Source organism: Falco rusticolus, chromosome 6, assembly GCF_015220075.1.
Source record: "Falco rusticolus isolate bFalRus1 chromosome 6, bFalRus1.pri, whole genome shotgun sequence".
Lineage (NCBI taxonomy): Eukaryota > Metazoa > Chordata > Aves > Falconiformes > Falconidae > Falco > Falco rusticolus.
The window spans coordinates 53,943,924-53,970,620 of NC_051192.1; the positions used below are offsets into that span (position 1 = coordinate 53,943,924).

Genomic DNA, 26,697 nt, shown 5'->3' on the forward strand with positions numbered 1-26,697 from the left:
GGGGGGAGCCAGCACATTATATACTACAGTAGAAGTTCCTTATTAAAGCCTAAGCCCCCCCCAAATAAAAGAAAAAAATATTTTTAACAAAATTTTAAAACTGAAAAAGAATCAGAAGAGGGAGGGATCTAAAAGATGAGAATACTGGTTTCCATCTTCTTTTCCTAGTCCCTCCACAATTGCCTGTATAAATTTTAAGAATTAAGAATTATATGAGAGAAGAAGGTGCCTGCCTCAGTTTCCAAATATAACTTGTTGACACTATGAATAGATTTCAAGCAAAATTAGAACAGGAATCACTTTTCCTGCCTTCCAAGTTCCTCCTGTACTGTTACACTTTGCTAAAGGGTAAGCACTTTAGAACATGAGATGTCTGTAGAACCAGTTAGGAGAAAAGAAAGTCAAGGCGGGAAAACTTTTTTAAAAGAACTTGTGTCTATATATCAGAATTTACTTTTCACTTTTTTCTATTAGTTTTACCCTCCTAATATAATGTATATACTACAAAATCAAAACAGGAAATTCTGTATTCCTATATATTTAGTTTCCAGCCTATTTGCTCTATTCCCATTCCAAATAGAGTATGTGACTAAAATATGAAGAGACACAACACCCCCAGTTAAGGACTTTGACCAGAAATCGAAGCAAAGAATCATAAATTGCAGTGGTTTAACTGTAAAATCAAGCAGATGACTGAAAACCACATTAATTATCCATTTTGAAGAATTTTAAAACAGAATTTAGATCATAATCCATTAGCTACTTTTTTAAATAAAAAGGAAACTAAAAAAAAAAAAGTTTTTTTTAAAACAAGCTTAGTTTAAAGAAGTGATATAATTTGGCAGGTTTTCTCCTTTTGTTTCCTGTATGACCATTTAAACTTTCAGTGAAGTTCCACCTACCAAGTTCATGCCTCAATCCAGGAAAGCACTCCTATTCAAAAAAAATATTTAAGTCTGTGCTTAGTGGTTTTCTGTGCAGTGGCAAATCTACCAAGGAAATAGGTCATGTTTTGCCATTTAAGGATGCACCAAATTCTATTTAATATCATGAACAGACAGAACACACCATTCACAATAGCAACTAATAGACTTCAGTGTCGTAACTTCAATTCTGTTTGTCCTTTCACTCAAAATCTAAATTCATAGTATCAGACAAAGAAAAATATCTCTTCAAGGTGTTTTTAAATGCTGTCGTGTCTAAAGATATACATATATACATGCATATATGTATATATATTTGAATGTAATAAAGTCTTATCTAGACAAATAGTGCTGAAAACCAACAAGAGCAAATGAAGAGCAGAGAAATTTAGTAAAAGGATACAAGGACAGTTTTAGCTCAAATTGTAAAAAAAAAAAGAACAGAAAAGGTATATCAGACACTTAATAAAAGAACTGATTCCAATTCAGAAAGAAGGAGCCACATAATGATAAAGAGAATAGTATTAGTAAAAAGTGCATGAGGGATGCCTAACAATGAAGAAAGCCAGGGACAAAACAGAATAATAAGAAAAGTAATTAGATACAATATAACAGTTGTAAAGTCATTGAAAATTATCAAAGTGATCTACTTCCATTTGAGAGAGAAAGAAAACAGTCACAGCATGTTGGACTCTCTGAAAGGAAGAAGTATATAGAGTATTTCCACAAAAGATTTGCAATAGCTACTCAAGCATAACTTAAGTCATTTAATGCACACTGAGATGTAAACAGGCAGAAAGTAAAGCTCAACAGGTCAGAAATGGGAACAGTAATAGTAAAACAGTATTTGCAACAGTTAAGGTATGCACTACAAAAAATTATTTGACATTTCAGTATTTTTTTCTATTATGCCAGAACAAAGATATTTTTAGTTAGTTTTTACTACTTGTTAGATTATTTTTTTCTTTTGTAATATTCTTGCCCTCCCACAAAATCCCAGATCAAACAGTATAAGTACTTTCACTGGTTTGTTAATGAGAAATCGTACTCACCGTTTGAGGTCATCTTTGGTTGTGTCTAGATGGAAATTTAATAGATGAAATTCAGCTCCACAGCCCAGCAGTATAAAATTATCTATAAAATAGAACTGGGCAAAGCGTACAGTCTTATGGAACTTTTCTTTGCCCTAAAATGCAAAGAAAATTATTAAGAATCTATTCTAAGATAATATGTTTTGTCTGAGATTCCTGGTGTTAAGGCATAGTCTCCCTGTTATCCCGATCATATTCCAGGTTCACCTACTACGTAGTGGTCCTTTCTATTTTTTGATACCTATTAATGTCAATATAAAATTTTCATTCTACTTAAACTAGTTGGCTGTAAGGTTAATAGTATCTGTAGTCAGTTGACTCATACAATTAGAGTCAAACTAAACTTCCATTTGAATTGGGGAGTAGACTATAAAGTCAAGAAGAGCTGAGCCAATGAAAATAGAATATACAGAGCAGACAATAAAACTAAAACTTCCAGACATGTCCACTAGTTTTGTCTACCAAAGTTGGGGTTTTTTCATTTCATAAATTATCACGATAAAAGCCTAATTAGAAGTCAGTGGAGACCACCCAGATCATAGTATCAGTTGGAATCACCACCACTCGGTAGCTCTGAAAATCAGGCTGCATGTTCCTTCTACAGAGCTGTTAAAATGGAAGTAGATGGAAGTGCAAAACAGTGTCCTCTGTGAACCGAACTGACAGACGTTTCTAATTACCAGTGTTAGGACAGGTTTGTTATGGCTGACTGACCAGACCCTTAAAGTTCTGTCTTCTGATGCAGAAACTAACCACTTCTTGTCATGACTCCAGCCAACAGAGTTAACTGCACCATCGTGACCTAATAAAAATAAAAATGGAAATAACATCAAGCTAATTTCTTGCATGTATACAGTTCTCCAGAGTTAACCACATTGTTTTAATTTAATTATGCACAATATTAAAATACATTTTAAAGACAGCCTTCAAATGGTTGGGTTAAAACAGGTAACAGTAAACCAGTTCTTGATTTTTTTCTTCCACCAAAAACCATGAAAAAAATTCTCTCATTAATAATCAGACAATGATAATTCTGACACTAATTTTCAGTTATTGGAAGAGTATTTTCAAAAAACTTCCTTAAAATTCAATTTAAGAAAAGATACAGTATTACTTGAAAAGAGAATCTGAGTATTGTAACAAAATTTTATATTAAACATAATCTGGAAACTACTTAAGACTTTGCAAATAGTTGCAATACCTTATTTTATTCATTAGGCTTTTATTACTGAGCTAGCTGGTTTTGTAAAAACAAAACACAATGAACATGCTACTACAACAGCTTCTGCAGGACTGTTCTATTAGATAAAAAAAATGTTACTGCCTGTTTAAAAATCATAGTTTAAAGTATTATAATCTCCAGTTAGCAAAAAGCTTCTAGAAGAAACAGACTTTTGCAGTTTGGTGTCACACAGTTAAAAACAAGATTAGAAACTGATAAAGAATGAACTTCAAAAGCCAGAAATATCACCCAGAAGCTAAAATTGTTAACTTAATGTAAAATTATATTGATGCTGATCAAAAAGGTCAAAAAAGAAGAAAATATGTCAAACAAATTTAACAAACTTTGGCCCATCTTATTCTAATTTGTCTAAATGAAACCTGGTGAATTTCAATCTAGCCTTGTAACATTCAAAGTTCTTATGCTGCCCTCTTGTGCACATTTTCTCTTTAGTCAACTAAAGTTTTATATTTAAAAAAAAATTATTTCTTTAAATTAGAGGAAGGCTAATCAAGTATCTCAGCAATTAAGATCTATTATAACATATTTCTATTCAAAGACTCATAAACAAGATATTTTAATTCCCAGTTACCAAAGACCTGTACAGGTTTCACCAAAAAACTGCATAGGTACTGCATAAGTACTATATTTATTTTTTTCTCAACAGAAAAATTTATTTGGAGGCTTTGGTTATGTAAAACCTTTTAGAAGCCTTGAATTACCTGCATTCAAGAAAGAAAACAAAAACAACTTACCAGAATGTACAAAACAGTTTTCCAAAGTGGTAAGGAGCATGAGAAACTTGAGAAATGAGGTTTGGAAAAGTGGAAGAACTGTGCAAAAAGCTTAAGAATGTCTGCACTCCAGGCCCCCCAATCCCAAAGCACAGTGAAGGAGATGCCAGCTGGTTTGCAAGAGGCCAGTAAGCTTCAAAACAGGCATTACTCAGGGTTCCCTGGTCCTGAAGCACATTGAGAAGGACAGCGGCTGGTTTTGGCTTTGCTGGCTGTAACTCTTAAAACTGGTCAACATTACCTGCACTTCGCTATAGGACACAGACATCTGAAAAGCCAACACTGAAGAGGAATGCAGAACTACTTAAAACTGTAACTGAGCACTTCAGGGAACAAAACTGAATAGATTAGGCTTATAGCAAAACTGCTGTTATACCACTCCTCTCTGATGGTGCATTATAAAAATACGCTTTTCAACAATGAGCTATATTCAGATGTTAATGCCGCCTTGAAATAGATTTTTTTTAACAGAATAGATATCATTGCCATTTCTTGAAAAGGAAAAGTTTTACACTACCTTTGATTGCAGCTCTGAATAAGAGTAGTGCATCATGGTTTTTAATGAAAATACATTTATTATGACACTTCAAAACAAAAAACAGCTCAAGTAGAAAATAAACAGGTGATTTCATGATAATCTGAAGTGTACAGAAGAACTATATGAATGAAACGAGCATGTAACTGATGGTTTGCGGTTCCTACTCCCCTACAATGCAGTACAATAACTGACAGTTTCACATTTATGTTGCTTTTGAAAAGAACTACATGCAAGGTTGTAGTTTCATGCTGCCTAAATAGCCTCAAGTAGAATGTGGTTTACATTTCTTTTCAGACTGTGCATCATGAAAAAAGATTTAGAATAAAGAATGAAAGGTATCAATGAAATAAATTACATAGTAGTGCAAAACCTGAGAAAACTAATACAACAAAGTCAACCATCAGAAGAACAATTTAGCAATAAATCAAAACTTTTTCAAAGCAAGACTAGTACTTGATACCTTAATGATTGGTACCAGAAAAAGCTTCTCAATAGTAGCATGAAGTCTGGTGCCGGTCACTTTACTCTTACCATAATAATAATAAATCAGCCTACATTTGCAGAGCACTGCAGTATTTTAGGAAGCTCTGAATGTTGAAATATCTTATAAAATCATAACATTTAATTTTAGAAAGTCAAAGTCTTTTGTAAATGATGTGTCATAACCTAAGTACTGTTTCCTTCATGAATTAGAGTAACATGAACTAAGGTTTTCTTTCAAACTTAGAAACCTCTGAATTATAATCTTTTTTTTTTCGCTTTCAAATATGTCTACTTAGATTAATATTTTTTCTTATTAAAGTCTATGTTTTATGTTACTGCCAGTATTGAGCCATTCCTTAGATATTATTTAGTATGTAGCAAATATACAAAGGTATAGATGCAACAAAGTCAGTGGGATTATTATCTTCCCCTGAAATGACACAAAGATAAAACCCAGCTATTACCAGTTCAAAATCAATGAAACCTGCATGAAAAAAATATCCAAAAAGGAGCATTTCACAGAATTGAAACGTCACTTTCTGCAGCACATAATTGTATACACATTCAAGTAAAACCAGCCTGTCTAACTTCATGATAGTGGTTCACATAAAGACAAGCTGGATCTGCAATAAAAACAACAAACTGCAAAGAACAGCTCCAGAAAAGAACGTATAGTGTACAACAATAATTTATAGTCTCATGGAATAATTTTGCAACATTTATGTTCTACTTCAGGTTCAGTGTAGCCCTGCTACCAAAAAAGAAAGACTTTAGGGTTTTTGAAAATCATTTACATCTTAACTTCTTCAGATAACTTAAGAAAGTTGCATTAATAATCTGAAGAAACACTGAATTCCTTGGGCACAACCTTGTTAAGCTGCTGTGTACCAAATACTGTGGCAGTATTGTATCATTATTTTTACAGATGTTTGTAACAAATAAAGCAAGGAAATACAGAATTTTTCTCTCTTTTGGTTAATTGCATTTTTTAGAAATCCTGATCTTCTAAAATGATGTTAAATATATTCCGTATATAGGAGGTCCCTTTGGACAAAATTACCACTTTTGTTCCAGTAACTACCTAAATAACGAAATTATGTCAATAAAACCTCAAAACACTATTCTGGCCTGCAGTTTATATGACTTGCACTATGAATTCTTTCAAAGTAGTTGGTGATACATGAAGAAAAATATTTGTTAAAGTTTATGAACTTGCCACTGTGGAAAAAAAAAACTTACTACCCTGCCCATAAAGTATATTTTCATCAATTTCCTCACCAAAAAGGAAAATATCCGTAATGTTGCCTCCAGTAGTTGTCACAATGCCATAGCTTCTTCCACTAAGTACAATGAAAATTACTCCAAAAAAAACCGTTTTCAGAAATCAGTTATCAGAGTTATTTACTTAGAAATACTTTTCTAAAATAACTTTAAATAGTCTACTTTTATACTTGTTAAGGTCTGCTAGTAAATGACAGTCATATTCTATTATGAACTGCCCTAGAAAACTCATTTAGTAGGACTGATTTAAAGCCATAACATTTACTGTATTAAAAATTTTACAGATGGTCCTTGTAGAAATTTAGAATATTTTTTTTTTAAGGATCATTTATAATGTTAAGTAATGCACATGTGTTTACACATGCATGCACTTTTGGAAATATTGATTTCTCCATAGGAATAGTCCCTTTTTTTAAAATAGTTCTTTAAAAGTCTGGAGCTGCAAACCAAACACTTTTTTTTTTTTTTTGCCAAGTTGTTGCAGTTAATTTTTTGTCTAATAATCTATTACAATATACTATTGCAATATACACATGCATTTTCATTACAATATACTGTCTTTATTATTTCTGTTTTATTATTGTAATATACATGCATAATGCAGATTGCCATCTATATATATTTACCTCTCAAAAAGTTGAGAAATGGGAAAACCTGGTAGGCAGTTTAATTCTATAACAAAATTTACCAAACAGAGAAATAAATTCTACATCTTAAAACAGCAGTATCCCCTCTCCCTCATTCTCCTCAAAGTGATGTAAAGTGAAAACTTTTAGTTAGTATGCCATTTAGGTTAAACTTAATCATATACTATTTCTTTAATAATATAATTCATGAATTTACCTGAAAAAACATTATATGTATCGGTGAGATTGGAATTGAATATCAGTATAGTTTTGTCAGCCAAGCCGCATGCCAGCATCTCTCCATCCCCTATAAAGACGAGAGTCTAATGATTTATATTTGAAAGCAACAAGGACATAATATGTTGTTTCTTTTCATCATAAAGATCACATATGTCACTATAACAAAACACAAACCAGATATTCTTTTCATATTTTTAACACATATTTGTATGAACATCACAAACTCATGTGGCAGAATTTGGTAGGAATTTGTGCACAATTCATTTTTTGTCCTTATGTATTACCAAAACAGTTGTTAATCACAAGGCAGAAATTCACTTTTCACAAAAAAAAGTGCTACAAAATTTAAGTGCAGACATTTTTAAGTGTTGTTTAAATTTATGTCCTTACACTCATTTTTTTATATCTACTTATTACAGTTATATCACCTTTTATTACATATTAGAATAAAAAGCACATTAATTATTCTGGATCACTTCTTAAAGATGATAAATTTCCTTCATAAAGTAATCCTAAAAAACATCCAAGTGCAGTCAGATTGTTCATTTATTTTGGTAATCAGCGGGGCACATGATGAGAGGATAGACGTCCTTAATGTCTACATAATGGTAGCAATTTGTGAAATTTAACCTTTTGCTCAAAAGCTTTCGTGAAAAAATTACAATAATAAAGAACAGATAAATGAACCAATGGGAAAAAAATAAGAAAGGGTGGAGCAAGAGAGGACAGCATTGAGAGAAAGTAAGGAAACAAAGACAGAATTCAAGTCAATGGTACTAGGTTCACTGTGAAAAGTATTTTTAAAGAGGTACCACCTGAAAACCTCCTTCATAAATCTCCTGAGCATCTTTACAATGTGAGAGGGAATAAATGTCATGTCTGACCTCACCAACATTACACACTGCAATCCATGGTCCAAGTACCACCCACACTGCGGGCTCAGAATACTATATTCCATAACACATTTTTTCCCACATGATGGCAGTATAAACAGATAAGAGATCCATATGTCTAATCTCTGAGAGTCATCTACTAAAAGCAAATTTTAACTGAGGCACATAATTGGGTAGACATATATGCTAAGAAGAAGCATTCCAGAATCTTTCTTGCTGTTACTAGTTACTAAATGCACCAGTATACTAATAAAAACTACTTTACAAAAATATTTTTCATTTAGCTGACAAGCAATATTTCAGTTGACTTTTTCACCAAGTACTAGTAATTGCACATACTAAATAATGGTGTTAAATATTTTTATCACAAAAGTAAGGTAAGTAGTCCTAGACATAATATTCAAAAAAATGCATGCTCCACAAACTCAAAGGTATGAAGTCTTTGAGGTAAAGGGTGGTGCTCTTCTGCAAATTTCCCCCACTTTTCCTAGTTTTGACAGCATGCATTTTCAGCATGAGAGCTGATTTGCAAGTATATAAGGCAAGTGATATAGTCAGCCACATGCACAGAACTAACAATATATAAACATTCTTGTTTATACAGAATGAGAGAAAATAATTTTGCATAGAATTTCTGAGGCTTGTTTAATGGAACATCATCTCAAATCCTGAATAAAATTGTTTTCTAACTCAGCAACAAGTCATAACTCCTAACGCCTCCAATACTACAAAAAGATGTTTAAGAAATCTAAGGAGATGTGCATTAACTCATTCATGCATCTTTACAACATCTTAAGTTTTACTTAAGTTTTCCATTTAATTCTCTACTATGTTTAAAGATGCAGATAAGTATTACTGTGATTCATACTTTTTATAAAGTCCACTTGAAAGATTGTTCCAAGCTGCAATTTGAAGTTGCATAATCGCAACAGAAAATAGATTGCAAAGCTAGGAGCCATCTGGTCAACACAGACTACAACAATAAGAGAACACCTCTTTACAAGCTTGCAGTAACATGATTTTTTTTTACTCCATGAAAAAAAGCTCTGCAGTTTTTGCTAATCCTTGTCTTGCTAAACTGTGGTTGTTTAAGCCTTTGTGTGCATGCATGTGTGTGCAAGAGACAGAGACAGAGAAAGATGTTCCTTCCTCAGAGTAAGTAAAAGAGGATTTATACTTAAAATGTATTATTGAAAATATAGCAATGCTTTTCTTTGCTAAAAAAGAACTGTTCATTTTAAGTTCACATAACATTCCTAGGAATAAGCTCTCTGCAACCAATTTATTTCAGGAGCCATAAAAATTAATGTATTCCCATTCTCAAGGGAACAGAGAGATTGATGGAATATGTTTTAGAAAAGTTACCATTGCACCTAATTGCTTTTATTTCTTCAAGCTAAAAGTTGCTCTTGGCCTCAAAATATTTATAAAGATATATCTTTTTTTAATACTTTGAAAATATTGTGGTTTGCATGTACATTGACATAATTATATACTTGGTAATAGATTTGATTGCTAAGTGGTTTCTGTATGATCATATTTATATGGATAGGAAAAGACTAAACCTATTACAAGACCTGTTTTTCCAACACAGTTAAGAAAAATACCATTTTTTTGGATGGTATGGAAGAATTATTTTTATTATATTTAATAAATAAAACCTAAATAATCTTTACATAAGAAATAGGAGTATTCTGATTCTTCTGAAATGTAACTTCAACTTTTAATACACCCTAGTGACACTAAGTAAATATCCCAGAAAATCAATTCCTTAGTGAAAGAACTTGTTAGACTCCTAATTTTCAAGTTGTAGTGGGAAAGTCATAGAACAAGTCCAAAATGAAAAAAGACATAAAACTGAAGAATTAGGATCCTTTTGCATATATGATGGCAGCCTGCATGGTTTTGCAAGTTAAAAAATTGATGATCAAACAGTACATGCCATTGCCAGAAATTTTTCTGGGAATCTACCTAGCAAATCCATGGTCTTAATAAACCACGTCACACAAACTCAGTTTTTCTTTCTGCACACTGACACAACTATACATTTTATAAAGCCGGTACATACCAGAATACTGAATGCAACAAATTGGGGTTGGTTTACAAGTAACAGATATCTTTTTTTCATGTTTGATTGGAGGATAACTTTCCATTGGATATTCTTTATTTTTACTTCAAAGAAGGAAAAAAGAGAAAGAGAGGAAAAATATTAAGATATCTAAATCCAGTACATTTCCATTTCAATTATGAAATAAATGTGCTTTGGGAGCTATTCTATATATATGTATATAAATATTTCCTGGAAAGCTTATGTTAAATCCCAGATAAAAAACAGAATGAATTTTAAACTGTCATACTCTAAATTACTCTTATCACTGACTGTTATGAATTCACAAGATCAAGAATTAACATCGACTTGTACATAAAATTAAACTTCAAACTTCTTAAGATGCATACCTATCTAACAAAAGTATTTAAAGAATGCAAATTCTACCTTGTGACAATAAGAAATATGAAAAATATCTCCATATGTAAAAATAAGAATTACACTGATCACCTATTTACCAAGATACTAAAAAAAACCCACACAAAACTTAAGTGATAAGTAGTCTAACCTACTAACCTACCATAAAGTATTGCAAACCAATCTTGGAATTATTTGAAGTGATCATCTAAAGCCTTCTCTATGTGTGCAAGGACTACAAAGACTGAGTCTTGAGCTATTAAGTGTTTTTAAACAATTTAAAAGTGGGGGGGTTTAAGAGAAAAATTATGGCATTAATCATTCTTTACTTTTACATTTGTACTACATAGAACAAAGATTCTACATAATACTAAAGACAAAACATGTGTGTAACATCCCAATTTAACATGCCACACCAATGGACATGAAAGTGCCAGCTCTAAAAACCCATTCGTTCTTTGTGTCCACAGTGATGATGAAACCACTGGTCAAATTGTACCATTATATATACTTTTTTTTTTAATTTAATGCAATTAAATTTATAATCTGATAATCTTAATCGCTTGTTGCAGTAATTTTATAGCAAATTTACAAAGCCTTTTAGTTCCAGTGATACCCCTAACTTAAAAGTTCCAATGTCAGAAGCAGCCACAAACCGTATTTCCAATTGAACTGTATTTATCCTCATTTTAATTTGTTCCTCCTCTAATGGAGGTTGCTAGATTACCTACCTTTTACAGCTGGTCTTCCACTTTGACACCTCATTCTTCTTCAGATTAGTGTTTGGAGAAAACATGGTCATTCTACAGGAAAGAACACAGATTCTCCTATATGAAACATTAAATGTTGCTTGGGAGAAATAGTTTCTTTTAAGCGAAAAACAACCTACTCCCTTCTTAATATTTATGTCTACTGTAATGTCAGTAGGCAAGACAATGTACACACTGATGACAAAATAAACCTGGCAATGATCTAATGCTCGAATTTGCACCTAAATTTTCCTTTTGTTGGATAATGCATTCTGAGGGTCAAAATCCATTTATATAAAGTTCTCAGACATTTCTTTCTGCAGTTGAAGAAACGAAAGGTTTAATCATAAGAAAGAGAATGCCTAATATAGATTTTCAAAGGAAGCTGAATACTGACCAGAAGCTGTGAAAAATCTGTTTTACAGCAATTTTTTTAAATTATTTTCTGTGATAGCATCATAGCTGGTTTTCATGTGTGAATAATTTCACAGTCATGAGACTACATGGCTCCATGACAAAATATCACACAGCAATAAAAAAGACAAAATAGCAATGTGGTTACTCACTGTGGTGCTGCTGTATAACCTGACGACTTAATTTTATTATGGAAAACCAATGGCTGATCTTTCACCATGCTTTTCACTCCTATTGTAAAATGATTAAATTACATTAAAATGTTTCTTTAACATTATATTTTTACACTTAATGTAGATACCTTAGGCTAGCACAGTAGAAATATTTGGTGTCTCCTTATATTACAAAACACACTTAAGACCAATCACACTAAAATAAGGATTACTGAGAAAAGGAAAGAAATCTGAACTGTTACATTGCATATCATCCCTCCTCCGATAATATCAATGAGTAGGAACTTCTTTAAACTTTGAGTTAACAAGAATATTGTTCTAAGGAACTTTTTTTCATCATTCACAAATATATTTTCTAGTTGCCTATTTCATACTTAGACTTTATATGCACTAGCTATTATATATTCACACCTCATATTTGGAACATGGAATGCATCTAAAGATCACTAACAAACTGGCTGGTGGGTACACATAATCTTCGCGGTTTTATGTGGCTTAAGCCATTAATGTCTGCATTCACATTGCTGTACTAAAAAGCTTGAAGGGCAGCCTCGACCCCAAAACTAAATATGAGCATTTCATATCAGCAGAAACAAATGGATCATATAAATGTCATAAAGGGGGAAATCTTGTTGATATTCCCAGGGAAGAACTTCAGGTGCATTGGGAGTGATCTCATGGACACATTTACCTATGCTGAGGATAGAAGCTCTTTCAACTCCCACCAGCTTTCCTTTCTTTTTATGTAGCAACGAGGCAGAAAAGGGTCCTTCCTGGGAAGCTCCTAGCACCACTTGCCCTAAGAGACCATGAGATCTCCTTACAGCACCTAATCTATCTGAGCATGAGGTGTCAGCAAGAGTAGTACTGTTGTCAGTGCTGGGTGTCCGAAGCAGCCTGGAATTCTAGCTAAAACATTGTAGATGCATTCTTAGAATATCATATAACATTAAAGACAGCCTTTGACATTCTAACAGGTCCAACAAGTATAATCAATATTAAAAATAGATTATTCTTCATATCTACAGCTACCAGTATTTTACATCTTTCCTAAAGAAAAGGTGATGATGAAAAAATTATTTTGTAACTGTTTTAGGACTTTGCTTTACTGTTGCTAAGCAAAAAAGCTAGAAGTACTTCAACAGCAACTGGAAGTCAGATCTGTCTTTTTTTAAGCAGTAAGAAACTGAGGCAAAAATTAACTTCTAAACTTGCAGGTATTGACAAAAGACTATTCAGGACAATGAAATTAACAAAAACAGGTAACCAAAATGAAGAAAAAAAATTACAAATTATACAGAAAAATACATAGCATGCTATGGAAAAAAAAAATACTTTTGAAAAATGTGAACATTCTACATTATTTAACTCTTTTAAAACCCACAGAAAGTTCTCAGAGGATTGGTTTTGAAAGAAAAATACCTTATTATCATCATTTTCACTACAAGTACATATGTAGGATATGATATACTACTAGAACTATAAAATTCTTCCTACTAGAATAAAAATATAACGCAATATGTTTAAAACAGAAATCAATATATTGATTGTATTAGGCACCAGCCAGTTGTGAGTCAGTTACTGTTATTAAAAATATAACATTATTAATTCATTTCAGGAATGGTTTACACTTACCAAATGTTTTACTAGAAGGTTCTTTCAGATTTTTCTTTAAACCTTTACACAACGGAGAATTCGTCAATAAAGAACACCTAAGTTATAAAACCAAGCACAAAAATCGATCAATCCAATGAAGAAAAGCATAAGATTAGGAAAAGGTGTCAGCACTTCTTTTCAGCTATTTCTGTGCATGTGTGTATGTATACATCTGATACTAGTGAGATTTTCATAAATACCTAGGCATAGTGGATTAGTTATCAGCTCAGATACCCAGCAGCCCAGACAAGCTTTGGCCCTGACTAGATCCACAAACCATTGCATTTACATGTTAAATCCCATTTCTGTGAAGATTAACTGATGATTTTATTATAAGCACTGACATCTGCACTTTAGTGTATATTTTAGGGGGTTTATTAACTTCAAGATGCCAGTATTTTCTTAGAAATCATTTACAGAGACATAAGGGACAAGAAAGTAGCAGTCAGCATGGATTCACCAAGGGGAAGTCATGCCTGATCAGCTTGATAAACTTCTATAATAAAATGACTTGTTTGGTAGAAATGGGGAGAGCAGTGGATATTGTCTGACTTCAGTAAGGGTTTCCATACTCTCTTGCATAAGATCCTCCTAGAGAAGCTGATGAAGTATGGGCTAGATGAGCACACAGTGATTTGGATGGAAAACCAGCTGAACAGCCAGGCCCAGAGTGATACCTGTGGCACAAAGTCTAGTTGGAGGCCAGTAATGGAGTACCCCGGGTGTCGATAACGGGTCCAATTCCGTTCAACATCTGTATTAATAATAGGGATGAAGGAGCAGAGAGTACCCTCACCATATTTGCTGACACAAAACTGAGAGGAGTGTCTGATACATCAGAAAGTTGTGCTGCCATCCAGAGAGACATCCACAGGCTGGAGAAATGGGCTGACAGCCACCTCATGAAGATCAACAAGGGGAAGTGAAAAGTCCTGTGCTGGGGAAGGAACAACCCTATGCACCAGTAGATGGCTGTAAGGAAGACTCTAGAGACAGGCTCTGCGCCCAGTGCCCAGCGGAAGGACAAGAGGCAATGGGCAAAAACTGAAACACAGCAGGTTCTGTCTGAACACCAGGAAACACTTTTTTGCTGTGAGGGTGACTGAGCACTGTCACAGGTTGCCCAGAGAGGTTGTGGTGTCTCCCTCCTTGGAGATATTCAAAAGTTGTTTGGACATGGTGCACTGGACTGTAGGTGACCCTGCTTGAGCAGGGCAGTTGGACAAGCTGATTTGCAGAGGTAATTTACAACCTCAACCATTCTGTGATTTCTCCTACTCAATACAACTAAAGCATGACAGGAAAAGAAGTAAAATAAAACCATGTCAACAAATAGCACTACAACACCATGTGATGCGCTTCAATGTCAGGAAATGAATGCATAATCCAACTCAGAGGAAAAAACATATAGTTATTCTGTACCTAGCAATAACTGAATGACTGTTCTCACTTCTACGTAGGAGAAAATCACTCTGCTGAGTTCTCACCAATGCAGCAAGGTTAACTTCCAACACTGCGATCATATCTTCAAACATCGAGGTGATCAAGCACAAAACCTGCAGCAATTATACCGTAAATAACACCCCATTTAAGTCATAATTTAAGCTCCAACACTGAAGAATTTATAGTGGAAAATGAAATCACTTTCTGTTATTCATGAAAATTAGTCAAAAATATCCACAGGTTTAGTCTTGCAGAGCATTAAATAGTAAAAAGCGGTTAATGTTGTCCTTCAAAAATATACTTGTGTTGCTTAAATAAGTACCTTAACAGACTTGCATATATAACAGCCACAGAAATTCCAATACTTTCTACAACAGACTTACTTCTGCAATAAGAGTTTGAGAAAAGAAAAACACATGGAAGAAAGATCGGTTTCAGAGACATGCTGAGAATATGCTAAGAGATGAATTTAAAATAAAATCCTCCTTTTAAACAAAACACTGCTGTGTTAAATATGTAGAAAGGCATAGATTGAGCTCAGTTCTGTAGGAAAACTGTAACATAAAATGGAGTATACAGTCAAGAATGCCTTTCATTTCCTTGAAAGCACATTTAGTGACTTTCCATAGAATTTTTCTCACAACTCAAATAGTTTTCACAGATTTCCTGGAGGGATGCAAAAGCATTCATCCCAACATTTGTTTGAGAAACAAGGTGCAACAATGCTCATATCTTTTTTTCCCCTAAAAGATTGCCTCTACTTCCCCAATGGCCTTTCTTGACATTCAAGGTACATACTGAACCATATAAAAAGCAATTCACCTTTTGCTTACTAATCACTTTGGACAATATACAACTGTGAGAGCTTTAAAGCTACCCAGCTATTAAACTAGTAGATTCCCTAAATAATAAACCCTCTCCAGAGAAACGACTGTGTAATTCACATCAAGCAAAATAAATGTGTACATTAATTTGTAAATAAAATGCATAACTAATATTTATTGAAAATAACTGTAAAAAATTGTAAACATGCACTAAATCAATGTTTACTGCATACTCACCTTTCCATTAACTGCCTGCCTTGTTAATGCACATGATCTGGCAAACCGAATGCTGAGGTTGCTGTAATCTTTACCAAAAAAAACACAGTGCTATAAAATTGTATTTGCATTTCAAAAAAAAGAAACTATCATCTCTAAGGCAGGAAAAAAAAATTACTCGTACTAATCTGACCACCATAATCCACTGTCTTCAATGTATATCCTTCTAACTTAACCCCCCATGATAAAGTAGGTACAGAATAACATTCCTTGTATTTAACACTTACAAACTGCAAAGTTAAATAAAAATTTATTGCTAGCCTCTACAGAAATCTAGTAGTGCCAACACATCTTCTGAGACAAGTCGGAAGTGCCAGAAAAACATAAAAAAATAATTAGAATTAGCTCCTAATGTATTCTGCTATTTCACAAACTAATTCTTATACAATTTAATCAGATAACAAAGGAAAGTAATCACATTATGGTGTAGTCAGGTATCTTATAATCATACCTTTGTAAGATAAAAAAGCTTCTAATTCAAAGTTTGCTGAATTTATTATTAATAAACCAGTAGAACTTCCTATCCAAAAATAGCTAGTATTCCGGGCAGAATATCTATTTAAAAAGGAGAAAAAATTATCTCAGTATGATAAGGAAGCTTTCATTATAACCATACAAGACACAACAAAAGGGTTTTTTTAATACTTGTTACCCAGTCCCAGTACAACAATAAGAAACAACATTAAAAAAATATTTAAAATTTACAGTATTTTTGAAAATATCTGTAGCTCAAAGTAAAAATTTTCAATCAAAATTGGTTAAGTTTTGAAAACTAAGAACAGAACACAATCCTTGATTTTATGTTAAGTGCTCACAGCAAGTCTAAAGCAGCATATGAAATACTTCAAAAATTGCTGTGGTTTGTAACAGTTGGAAGATGCTGTAAAAGCACTGTATACACAGAGTAACTCAGACAAAGAGGCAAATCCACATATATTCTTAGTTTTATCACCTGTAATATAACACATAAAAAGCAGTGAAATTTAACATGTGTTTGTACATAGTTGAAGTACAAGAGAAAAACCAGCACAACCTGAGAGGAGGGAAAAACCCCAGCAAGCCTGGAATATCTGTCTCTGTCTGTGCTTAGTGGCAGTAGTATTGCTGTTAAGTAATGAAATTCAGCCTTAGATTAGACCAACTGGTTACAATTTCAGTCAACACCCTCACAGAAGAAAATGTAATCAAGCATAACATGATTATAAAAAAATAATGGTCGTCACTCTTAAAAACTAGAAATGTTTTGATGCCACAGTAAATGAAAATAGACATCAATAAATTTTCCAAAGAGTGAGTAGAGTTACTGGTTTGATTTGTTAAGTCAGACCACAAGAGTTGAAGTAAGTGTATGGAAAAATATAAAGGCTGAAACTTGGCATAAAAAGACTCATCACAGTGGCTTAATACTTTATTAAGAAAAACAACAAACCAAAACCAAACAACAACAAAAAAAACCAACAACAAACAAAAAAAAAACCATCACCACAACAGAAACAGTCAAATACTCTAAAAGCAGACTGGGAACAACAGTTTCAGTTCTGGCTTGTGATACTTTATGTGCTCTGTATAGTTTTATTTGTTGTTTGTACTACTTTCATGCACAGCAGTAACAGACTGATTTAATTTGTGAATTCTTTGAATTATTTATAAAGAATTGGCACTATCAAGTTATAACGAACAATGATATGAAGTGATATATATAGGAAGTTGATCTCATGCCTACTTTACAATAATAAAATGTCATCCACTGTGATGAAATTACTCAGTGTCAAATAGATTAGGGAAGTATGAGACCTGTAATTTTTTGGACATCAGTGTTGCAAAAATGTTTCACTGTTGCACCTCATTGCAGACAGGAGTAGTAGTAAATCAGGGACTGCTCAGACAAAACCTGAACCATCTGCTAAAACCAACCCATGGTAATTTAAAAACTAAACAGAAAAACAGTTCTAAATACAAAACTTTAAAAACAAAAGATAATGGAATTGGATTAATAGTAAAAAAATAATGGTCATTGTTGTTTATAAGCAGAACAAAACCTCCAACTGTCATGTTATCGTGAAAGGTTAGATAGTTCTTATATGTACAATGCCAGGCAGTATTAGGTGAGTATTGCAACGTGATGTTATACCAGTTCAGAAAATTATTTCAATTAATGTATTACTGTGGATCCATTTCAGGCAACCATGTCCTAAAGGCCATTGAAAAAGAAATGAGACTAAATACAAAAAAAATTCAAAAGCAAATGTTAAAAATGTTACAGAAAACGTGCCCTATACAATGCGCAAACTATTTATTCCAGAAGTTAGAGATAACTTGCTCGTGAGCCACAATTTTCTGTGCAAGGAGGGAACGTAATAGTAGCTAGTTGTAGACTATCAGAATAAAAAACATACTAAGAGCCAATGGCTGTACATGAAAAGATCAGAAGTAAAATGGAATGAGTCAGTTGCTGAAACAACTTAACTAGGGGACATGGTGAAAACTATCGCTGGAAAACTAGCCATCTTTAAAGATGTGCTGTAGATCAAATCAAACCTATGGTTTGATGAAGACAAAGTTTTGATGATTTGAGAGTGGTATTATACAAGCAATAAGACTGTAATAATTCATCTACTGGCCTTAGAGTTCAGACATTCCATTAAAGTATGTATAAGATGTACATCTTAAAAATTACCACTTCCTCCCCCTCAGTGAAAATGTAGGCATCATGAAAATAACTGTTTGTTAATAGTTACTTCAGTTTAACACAAACAAATTATCTAGGACTTCTGGATATTATTCTTCTCTGTTTATCAAAAAATTGTTTATATATACAACCAGAGGATTAATCAGTTATACCTGTACAACCCACCATAGGGCAAAGGGTGGAACAAGTTTCTTAAAACGTGATGTGGCTGAGAAATTTACCCAAATGAAACTTATAAATAACAACAAAAACAAGTTGTTCTATGAGACTGTCTTGTGGCACTAGCCTGAACAGATTCCCAGGTGCCTGATAATACAGTTAAACTTCTCTTCATGAAAGAAATTTATATAAGGATTAATTTAGGTATCTCTCCTCTACCTGCCCAACTCATTCCATGGGAAGGAGCAAAAACATCATGCTTTGACATTTGTCTGACAGATGTTTGGCTAGAACAGGTTATATAATTCGAAAGTTATTTAAATTTGGAAGGCAGACTTACACAGGCACATCGTGACTGACTGCATCAGGCTTATTTCCTTTAGGAAAGCAAACAAAAAAATTTTGGCATTTTAATTCTAATTGACTTCTTAATTATTGTTTAAACTGATCTTCCCTGATCAACTGTTATCAACTGATGCTAAAATGGATACTCCCAATGCCATTTTTATAAAACTACTTCTCAGACTAGAAACTACTTTTAACTTTTTATCAGTTTGTATATATTATCTGCCTAAAAGTAGGCCACAAAAACTCGCAGATCACTAAAAAATTCTTCAATTTTCCTAGTGCATTTTTAAACAATAGTAAGTTGCAGTGAAAATAATCCAAGAACCAATAGGAACTCCTAGGAGTAGATTCCAGCCAAATTCTTGGTGGTATTTTAAAGGACTTACATGTTTTCCTCATTATGGAGACATACTAAGAAGTCACAGTGTTCAATTAAGAGGATAGGCAATGATGTTTCCACTGATCCTTCTGGTCTTATGTTGTTTGTTTTGCCAAGCTTGGAAGTAGTTTGCGCTTCACCTAAGAAAACAATCAACAATACTAACTATCAACAATGAATAAAGGAAACAGACAGGATTCAAGAGAGTTGGATGTAGTAAAGTAGCATGAACTAAGACTACACTCAAGAGTTTCTTTTTCAAAAGATGGATATATCCTAAGAGCCAGCCCTCTTGAGATATTTATCCTCATTACATTATTTTTAATACCATCTTCTTTCAAATACAAAGAGCCTACTTAAGGACTGAAAAGTAGTTGGCAGAATTTAGATGTGTTTATCTCAAAAAGTTACTTCGAAAGCTGTATTCCAACCACACTTAAATACACTGGGTACTTTTCCACTTAGCCTGAAAATTGCTTGTTACTATGGTTACAACATAATCCAAACCAAGATGGAAAGCCACCTCCTTTTCACCTTCCCAAGGAGTCTCCAATTCATTACACATGTGCAATTCACACCTAGGAACTAATAGCACAGAACTCAGCATTAGGCACAGACACTACATCACTCTCAAAAATCCAAAGATCAAAGTGATATCCATATATTTTAAGTATTAACAAGAAATGTAGTAGTCTTTCTCATTAGGTTAGGACCTCAGGATTATTGAATCTGGACAGATTTTTGATTATTGAATCTAGGCAGCTAATACAACAGTCATTAAGGCCAGAAAAAGAACAAGCAAGGGAAACCAGATCTGCCTTTCCCTAAAGAAAAGGCTTTCTTGCTTGTGTTTATGAGGACCTCAGCTCACTGCAGCTAGTCTGACTGCCTCATTTGGAAAGATGGAATCACCTTGCTGAGGTTACCAGCGCAGTCTTTAAAAACTTATAAGTACTCGTGTTATATACCACTAGAAATAGCACAGCCAGGGAAATATGATACCATGGAGGCAGCAGCATGGATTGAAGAATAATAGTAATTAAAAAATAGATTCCTAGCAGTTTCAAAGGTAACTGAGAAATGGTACTCCACTTAAACAATGGATGAATTTTTAGGCACCGATTCTTTTCTCACTGAAGACTTGGGCAATGAATTCAATAAAACCCAAATACTTAACAGTTCACATCATGTAATATTTTATAAGTAGATGCATCGGTCAAGATTTTATTATAGACATACAGGAATAATTTTTTCCAGATATGTCAAATAATTCCTTCCAGATATGCCAATACCCAACTTCATATCAGCTTCAGTAAGAATTCCATGCCACAGTCTGAGACTCACAACTCCATCACTTATAATAAATTCTCATGGCATAAAAAGCACACAGTCAGTAGTCAATTACAACTAGAACATATCATAAGCAGCATTCTAGAAGCACTGTGCTACCTATTTCTTTTCCAGATTTCCACACTTTATTACAGAATTTCTCTTCTTCTTTCTTTAAGTTGATATGTGCTACGCAACGGTAATTATGATCACTGATTAAACTGAAGATCCAAAGCTGCAAGAAAAGCAAAAAGCAACTGCATAAGCTTTTTATGTTAAATATAAATCTTACATGAATACAAACTAAAGGTCCAATATTTAAAACTGTTGATATAACTAAAAACTTTTGAATCTGGAATATCACTTTGAACCAGAAATTCAATTATATGCATTTCTAAGATTATCAAAAGATATATTCAATATTAGCAATAGGGGTCATTATCAATTTTAAACTGCACACCTAATTCTGATATGTTTATATCTTTAAAAAAAAAATCCTCATAGACTATTTCCCCCAATCAAATTCACAGGTAACCTGCATGTAATTGCTCACTGTCACGTATATGAATTCCATTTATACCTTTTTCTTTTTAAGAATCACTACAGTTAAATCCTTAATTTTCTTCACAATTCACTGAACGGTAACACTGAAGGAAAACAGGTGGAAACATCATGTAAATATATTCTTAGCATTACATTAAAAAGGAAGTGAAATGTGTATTCACATTTATAACATTTTTATTAGAATTCCCAACATGCTGAAATCAGCCTCTTCCACTTATTGTCTTGTGTTCATTCCTTGGCCGAAATAGGAGAATCCTATTTTTCACCTTTTTCTTCTTGTAAAACAGATACTTTATAGCTTCTAAGTGTACTCTTCTTATATAATCACTGACTGTGCTCTTAAAAACTTCCCTGATTTCAGGAAAAGTTTCCATTTTATAACAGAGTCTTATATACCACATATGGTTTATGCTCAAGCATTGAATTATGCTTACTAAAATAACTGTTTTAAACAGTTCTAAACATGTATGCAGATTGTGAATTTTTTTATAGATAGATACATTAACAATAGTTGACTGTTTTGAGATAGAGGCTAAAGTTTGATAGGTAATACTTACCTGTCCCTCAACACATCCAGTGATAATCTGTTTATTTTCTTCATCGATTAGCAGACTAGCAAAGGAAATGCTGCTTAAGAAAAGATAAAGTTATTTCCAGAGCAGACGCAAATCAGATATTTAACTAAAATACATGAGCCAAAATTGAATCCTCCTATTCATAAAGATGGGTGAAAAAAATTCCTTACTGCAATCCTTATAGCTGCACAATGCTTTGTGTGCTTTAGTCTTTGCGTGTTAAGGGCTTTCCATTTGCAGGTCTGTGACCTGCCTTTCATCCAAGCTGCCATGGCAGCGGTTTTCTGCACCCTTTCACCCAAGCTGCTGTGCCATGGTTTTCAGAGCCCCTGTGGCAGTAGTTTTTCCCTTGTTGTTCCCATGCTGTCATTCTCATGGTCTTGCACGTGAAAACCCTGATATTACAGTTAAGGAAGGTTTTCAAGGGAAAGAATTGCCCAGGCAACCAAGAGGGAATCACCCCCTTCTTCCTTTCCTTTCCTACCATGTGGTTTTAGCTTTTAGTTTCCGTGAGGTCGTCCCAGTAATACATATGCACAAAGCTTAACAACCAACCTCCAGGCAGCTCATGCACCCAAAGTGTGACCCAAACACCACTAACAGCACCACAAGCAGAACAACCAAAGGGAGTTTGAGCAAGTCCTGTTAAAAACTATATGGTTCCTGTAGGAAAGGTGCTATTGAAGGAAGGGTCCCTGCTGCACCAGAGATAATGCTTGCCCTCCTCCTCTTCTCATCCTTTTGCTCTCATCTTTCCACAGAAGTACCTGTCATCTTTAAAGTCAGTATATGCCTCCACTGCAGGCACTGCTAATAAATCTACATATGGTATAGTGTTTCCTTCCATGTCATATAGAAAACTCGAAAGAAAACAAGCACATAGTACTCAGACAGTGGGACTGTACCTACAAGAGAGCTCCGTTTGTATGTCTCAGCAAACAGCAATAGTCACATGCACACCCTTTGTGTGCTGGTACAAAACCAGCTGTTTATGAAAGTACGCTAAACTATCCAGAAGGATACTTTAAAGAAAAATCTATTTACTACTGGCTTTAAAGGATAATGTGTTTACTACTATGTAGTCTCCTAGAGTTATCTTCACTCAATCAACTAAATATTTCTATAATAATTTTATATTATTTTTGGAGAGAGGATTTTTTGTTATGAAGAAGTACATATAAAAGAAAACTTACCCGTTAATACTCCTGACTGATATATTAACTGGCCGGTAGAATAGTCCCACACCTTTAGAAAGAAAAAAAAAAACAACAAACAGTAATATAGGCATCTACTCAAGATCTTAAGGCAAACACAAACTTCAACAGCCATCATGTGGTTAAAACAGAGAAATGCAGCCATTAAAAGTGATGCAGTATGGTAAGGTTTTTTTCAGCATTTTTTTCTAACCATGCAGGGCTTTGTTTATTGAGAAGTATCCATAGTGAAATGTGTATCCAGATACGGATACACAAAGTAATTAGAAGTACTTATTATAATCTTTGCTTAGTTGATATCTTAGTGACTTAAGCTAAATTAATGAAAAGACATACTGAACTTGTTTTAGATTTTGCACAGGGAGCTTGCATATTTCACAATTTTCATATTGGGCTCTGGGATAAGAGGTTTTTATTAAAAATAATGATACTTTGATCTACAGACCCACACATAATCATGTTTCATTACTAACATGACTGTTGCTAAGTGATGCATTTTATGCTTAATAGTTAAGAAAAGTAAATAAAACCAAATTTTTCCTCACATGTCGTTACTTCTATGAGCCTGCCTCTCCAAAAGGGACTTCCACTACATTTATCATAGCTATCACAGATGGGATTGGAAAATTCACAGCCAGACAGTCCCACGCTTTCTGAACATGTCTGTGAGCTTTTGTTTAGCTCCCAAGACTTTGTCTTTGTTCATGTTTGTGTCTCTTTGAATGTAAACATCATTCTTCTGAAAAAGCTGTTTCCTAAGATTATGTTTCACAAATTTCTCTCAAGAGATTCTCACCTATTCCATTTCTTTAACCAAGTAAAATAGCTAAGAGAATATAATGTTTGGACACTGTATGTCCTGCAACCACAGCAGCCAACTATCATAGGCTTAGCATGGCTACTTTCAGAGAATTACCCCTGATCTGGAGAACCAGGCAGAGAAAATGAAATTTGAAGACTTATTACCTAAGTTATTGAGAGACTTGCAAAATATTTTCAGCTGATTTTCATTTTAGTCCCAACATTTACTTAAAAAAAAAACCAAAACCAAAAACTTATTCATTACAATTTGTATAGTTTATCAAGTTCTTCATTAATTAGCAAGAAGAAGCATGTAGATCTTTCCTTCACCCATTTTTTACCTTAACTCCTTAGATCAACATATACAAAATAAGAAACAAATCAGAAAGTCATAATTATTAATATTTCCTAAAATGTCAATTCATCTTAGCATTTTTTTTGTCCAAGGCCAGGACAAAAATCAAAATCACATTTTATCCAGAACAGAGTGTCACATAAAATTAAATTTAAGGGAAAACAAAAACCCCAAAAAACGAACCTTTGATATAGCAAATTTTAATTTTACTTTGTCTTGTAAAACTAAATGTTGGGCTGCTTTTAGAATTGTATAGAGGACAATCAGTTGTAGACTAAACTGTATCTAATCAAGGTACACTCCCTGCCCTCAGTATCTCCTGGAAGATATACCTGGGTTTACTCAGGCTCCTTGTTTCCCCTTACTAAGTTGTTTTCTATTGTCATCATGTACAGCAGCAGCAACCCGTGGTGTCATCATATAAAATGTTGTCTGGCTAAAAAACCTACCAGCATACAATAACTCAAAACCATATTCCCAAAAGGGGAATTCCAATCAATGTCAGCAGATTCAAACTGAAATGCTTTCTTTCATTTCAGCATATCTGAAATGTTTCACTTACAGCCAAGGTGATCAAAATATTTTCTTTCCATATGCCAGATAATCACCACATTTAACACTTCACTGTGGAAAGTTTTGAGTACACGAACCCTGCAATATTCTTTTTTTTTAAAAAAGTAATTAATTTTTACAATAATTTCCCAAGAAACCAAGAAAAATGTCCCAATCTCTATAAAGTCAAAGACGTTTTTGCTTAATCTTCAGAAAACATTTGAAGGGAAAAAAAGACAACTTCATATATTCACTAAATTCTATGTTTTTAAAGTGCAGCTCCACAATTTCCTTGCCTTAAAGGTTCTGTCTTCTGACACCGATATAAGCATACTTTTCTCCCATGTGCAAAACTCAGCAGCAGTCACTGGAGCCAGGTGGCCATCCAATTCAGCTAGTATAGCTTCGTTCTGTGATGAGGCAAGTCAAAATAAAAATAGATTAGATTTAAAATGAAAAATTACAATTAAATGTTTCAATAATTAGTAACTGTTGCTAAAAATTGTCAGATTCACATTTAAAATATTAATGCAATAATATGTTTCTTATTGAAACTGCAGCCCTGTATATCATCCTGCTGGCAAAACCACTACGCATGACATTTGCTTCTTCAGAATGAGTGATATCAGAGTAATGTTTCAGATGCCCTCAGAATGTTTTCATCTTCTAAGTTATTGAGATATTGTTTCACTTCAACTATTTTAACCTAGTCTTCTATCTGGTATATGATGTTTTATCAAGCATTAGTTCATACTTGTTTTCATCTATATGAGAAAAATGAATGCTTTTGCTTGTTTATATTGACATTTCTGTGTCATTATTTTATTTTAAAGTAAGTTAAAGAAATACCATGGCTACAAAGAATGCTATCTCACCTTTGCACTTAACATGTAGATCCGATTTCCAGCACATACCGCCACTTGTTGATCATCCGGACTAAATCTTACATGAAGTACCATTCCCAAAGAGTTCCTATAAAATTCCTCGAGGTGTTAATCCTGCAGAAATTTTATTGTTATTGATACTCAATGAAATATAAAACTCTGGTGCAGTGGGATTCTTAGAAACTTTGCATGGTGGTTATCTAACCACAGAGCTACGCCAGTTTCTGTCAGGATGATGTACAGAACAACCCACAATTTAATTATAGCAGGCTATTGGGAAGCAAAGCACAGAACTGTGCACCAGCAGGATCCTTCCATCTGCCTTGTTGCCTAGACAGGATCTGGTACTCTTTGAGGTACTAATACAAGTGTGCCCATCAAATCGTCCTTCCATCAAAGACTGCCAGGGTCAGGATCTTTGGAGTAGGGTGAAGTGCCCAAGAAACCCAGTAGTGCCACATTCATTTGGAGCAAAAACCTGACTGAGCCCAGCAAAACAGGATTTGTATTCCAGGAGAATATCCCAGGCACTCAGCTATTGAGTAAGGGAACTTTCCTTCTCTTGGTTTAATTCTTCTGTGGGAAAGCACTGAAAGACGAAGTACACCGCTAATGTCATTACTGAGTCAGATGATAAGACTAGGTTTGAGAAGAGACTCATATTTTATGCCTTTCTTCACAGTTTCATTCTGGACATCTCACTGATTCAAGCAGGCTGGTTTCTGCAGATCTGTATTTTATTGATGCTACCTTTAACA

The 26,697-nt window shown here is 33.8% G+C and overlaps 1 protein-coding gene across 1 annotated transcript in view; it reads right to left on the reverse strand.

The window, feature by feature from the left end:
- The window catches only part of WDR27 (WD repeat domain 27), a 130,825-nt gene that overhangs the window by 101,157 nt on the left and 2,971 nt on the right, over window positions 1–26,697 (reverse strand). Inside the window, 17 exon segments of the mRNA XM_037393182.1 lie at window positions 1,976–2,109; window positions 2,695–2,816; window positions 7,176–7,265; window positions 10,160–10,263; window positions 11,287–11,358; window positions 11,871–11,949; window positions 13,527–13,603; window positions 14,970–15,103; window positions 16,052–16,119; window positions 16,542–16,645; window positions 19,673–19,805; window positions 21,115–21,229; window positions 22,116–22,185; window positions 23,323–23,378; window positions 25,352–25,465; window positions 25,931–26,030; window positions 26,032–26,053. Of these exon segments, the coding sequence (XP_037249079.1) occupies window positions 1,976–2,109; window positions 2,695–2,816; window positions 7,176–7,265; window positions 10,160–10,263; window positions 11,287–11,358; window positions 11,871–11,949; window positions 13,527–13,603; window positions 14,970–15,103; window positions 16,052–16,119; window positions 16,542–16,645; window positions 19,673–19,805; window positions 21,115–21,229; window positions 22,116–22,185; window positions 23,323–23,378; window positions 25,352–25,465; window positions 25,931–26,030; window positions 26,032–26,053 (1,594 nt within the window).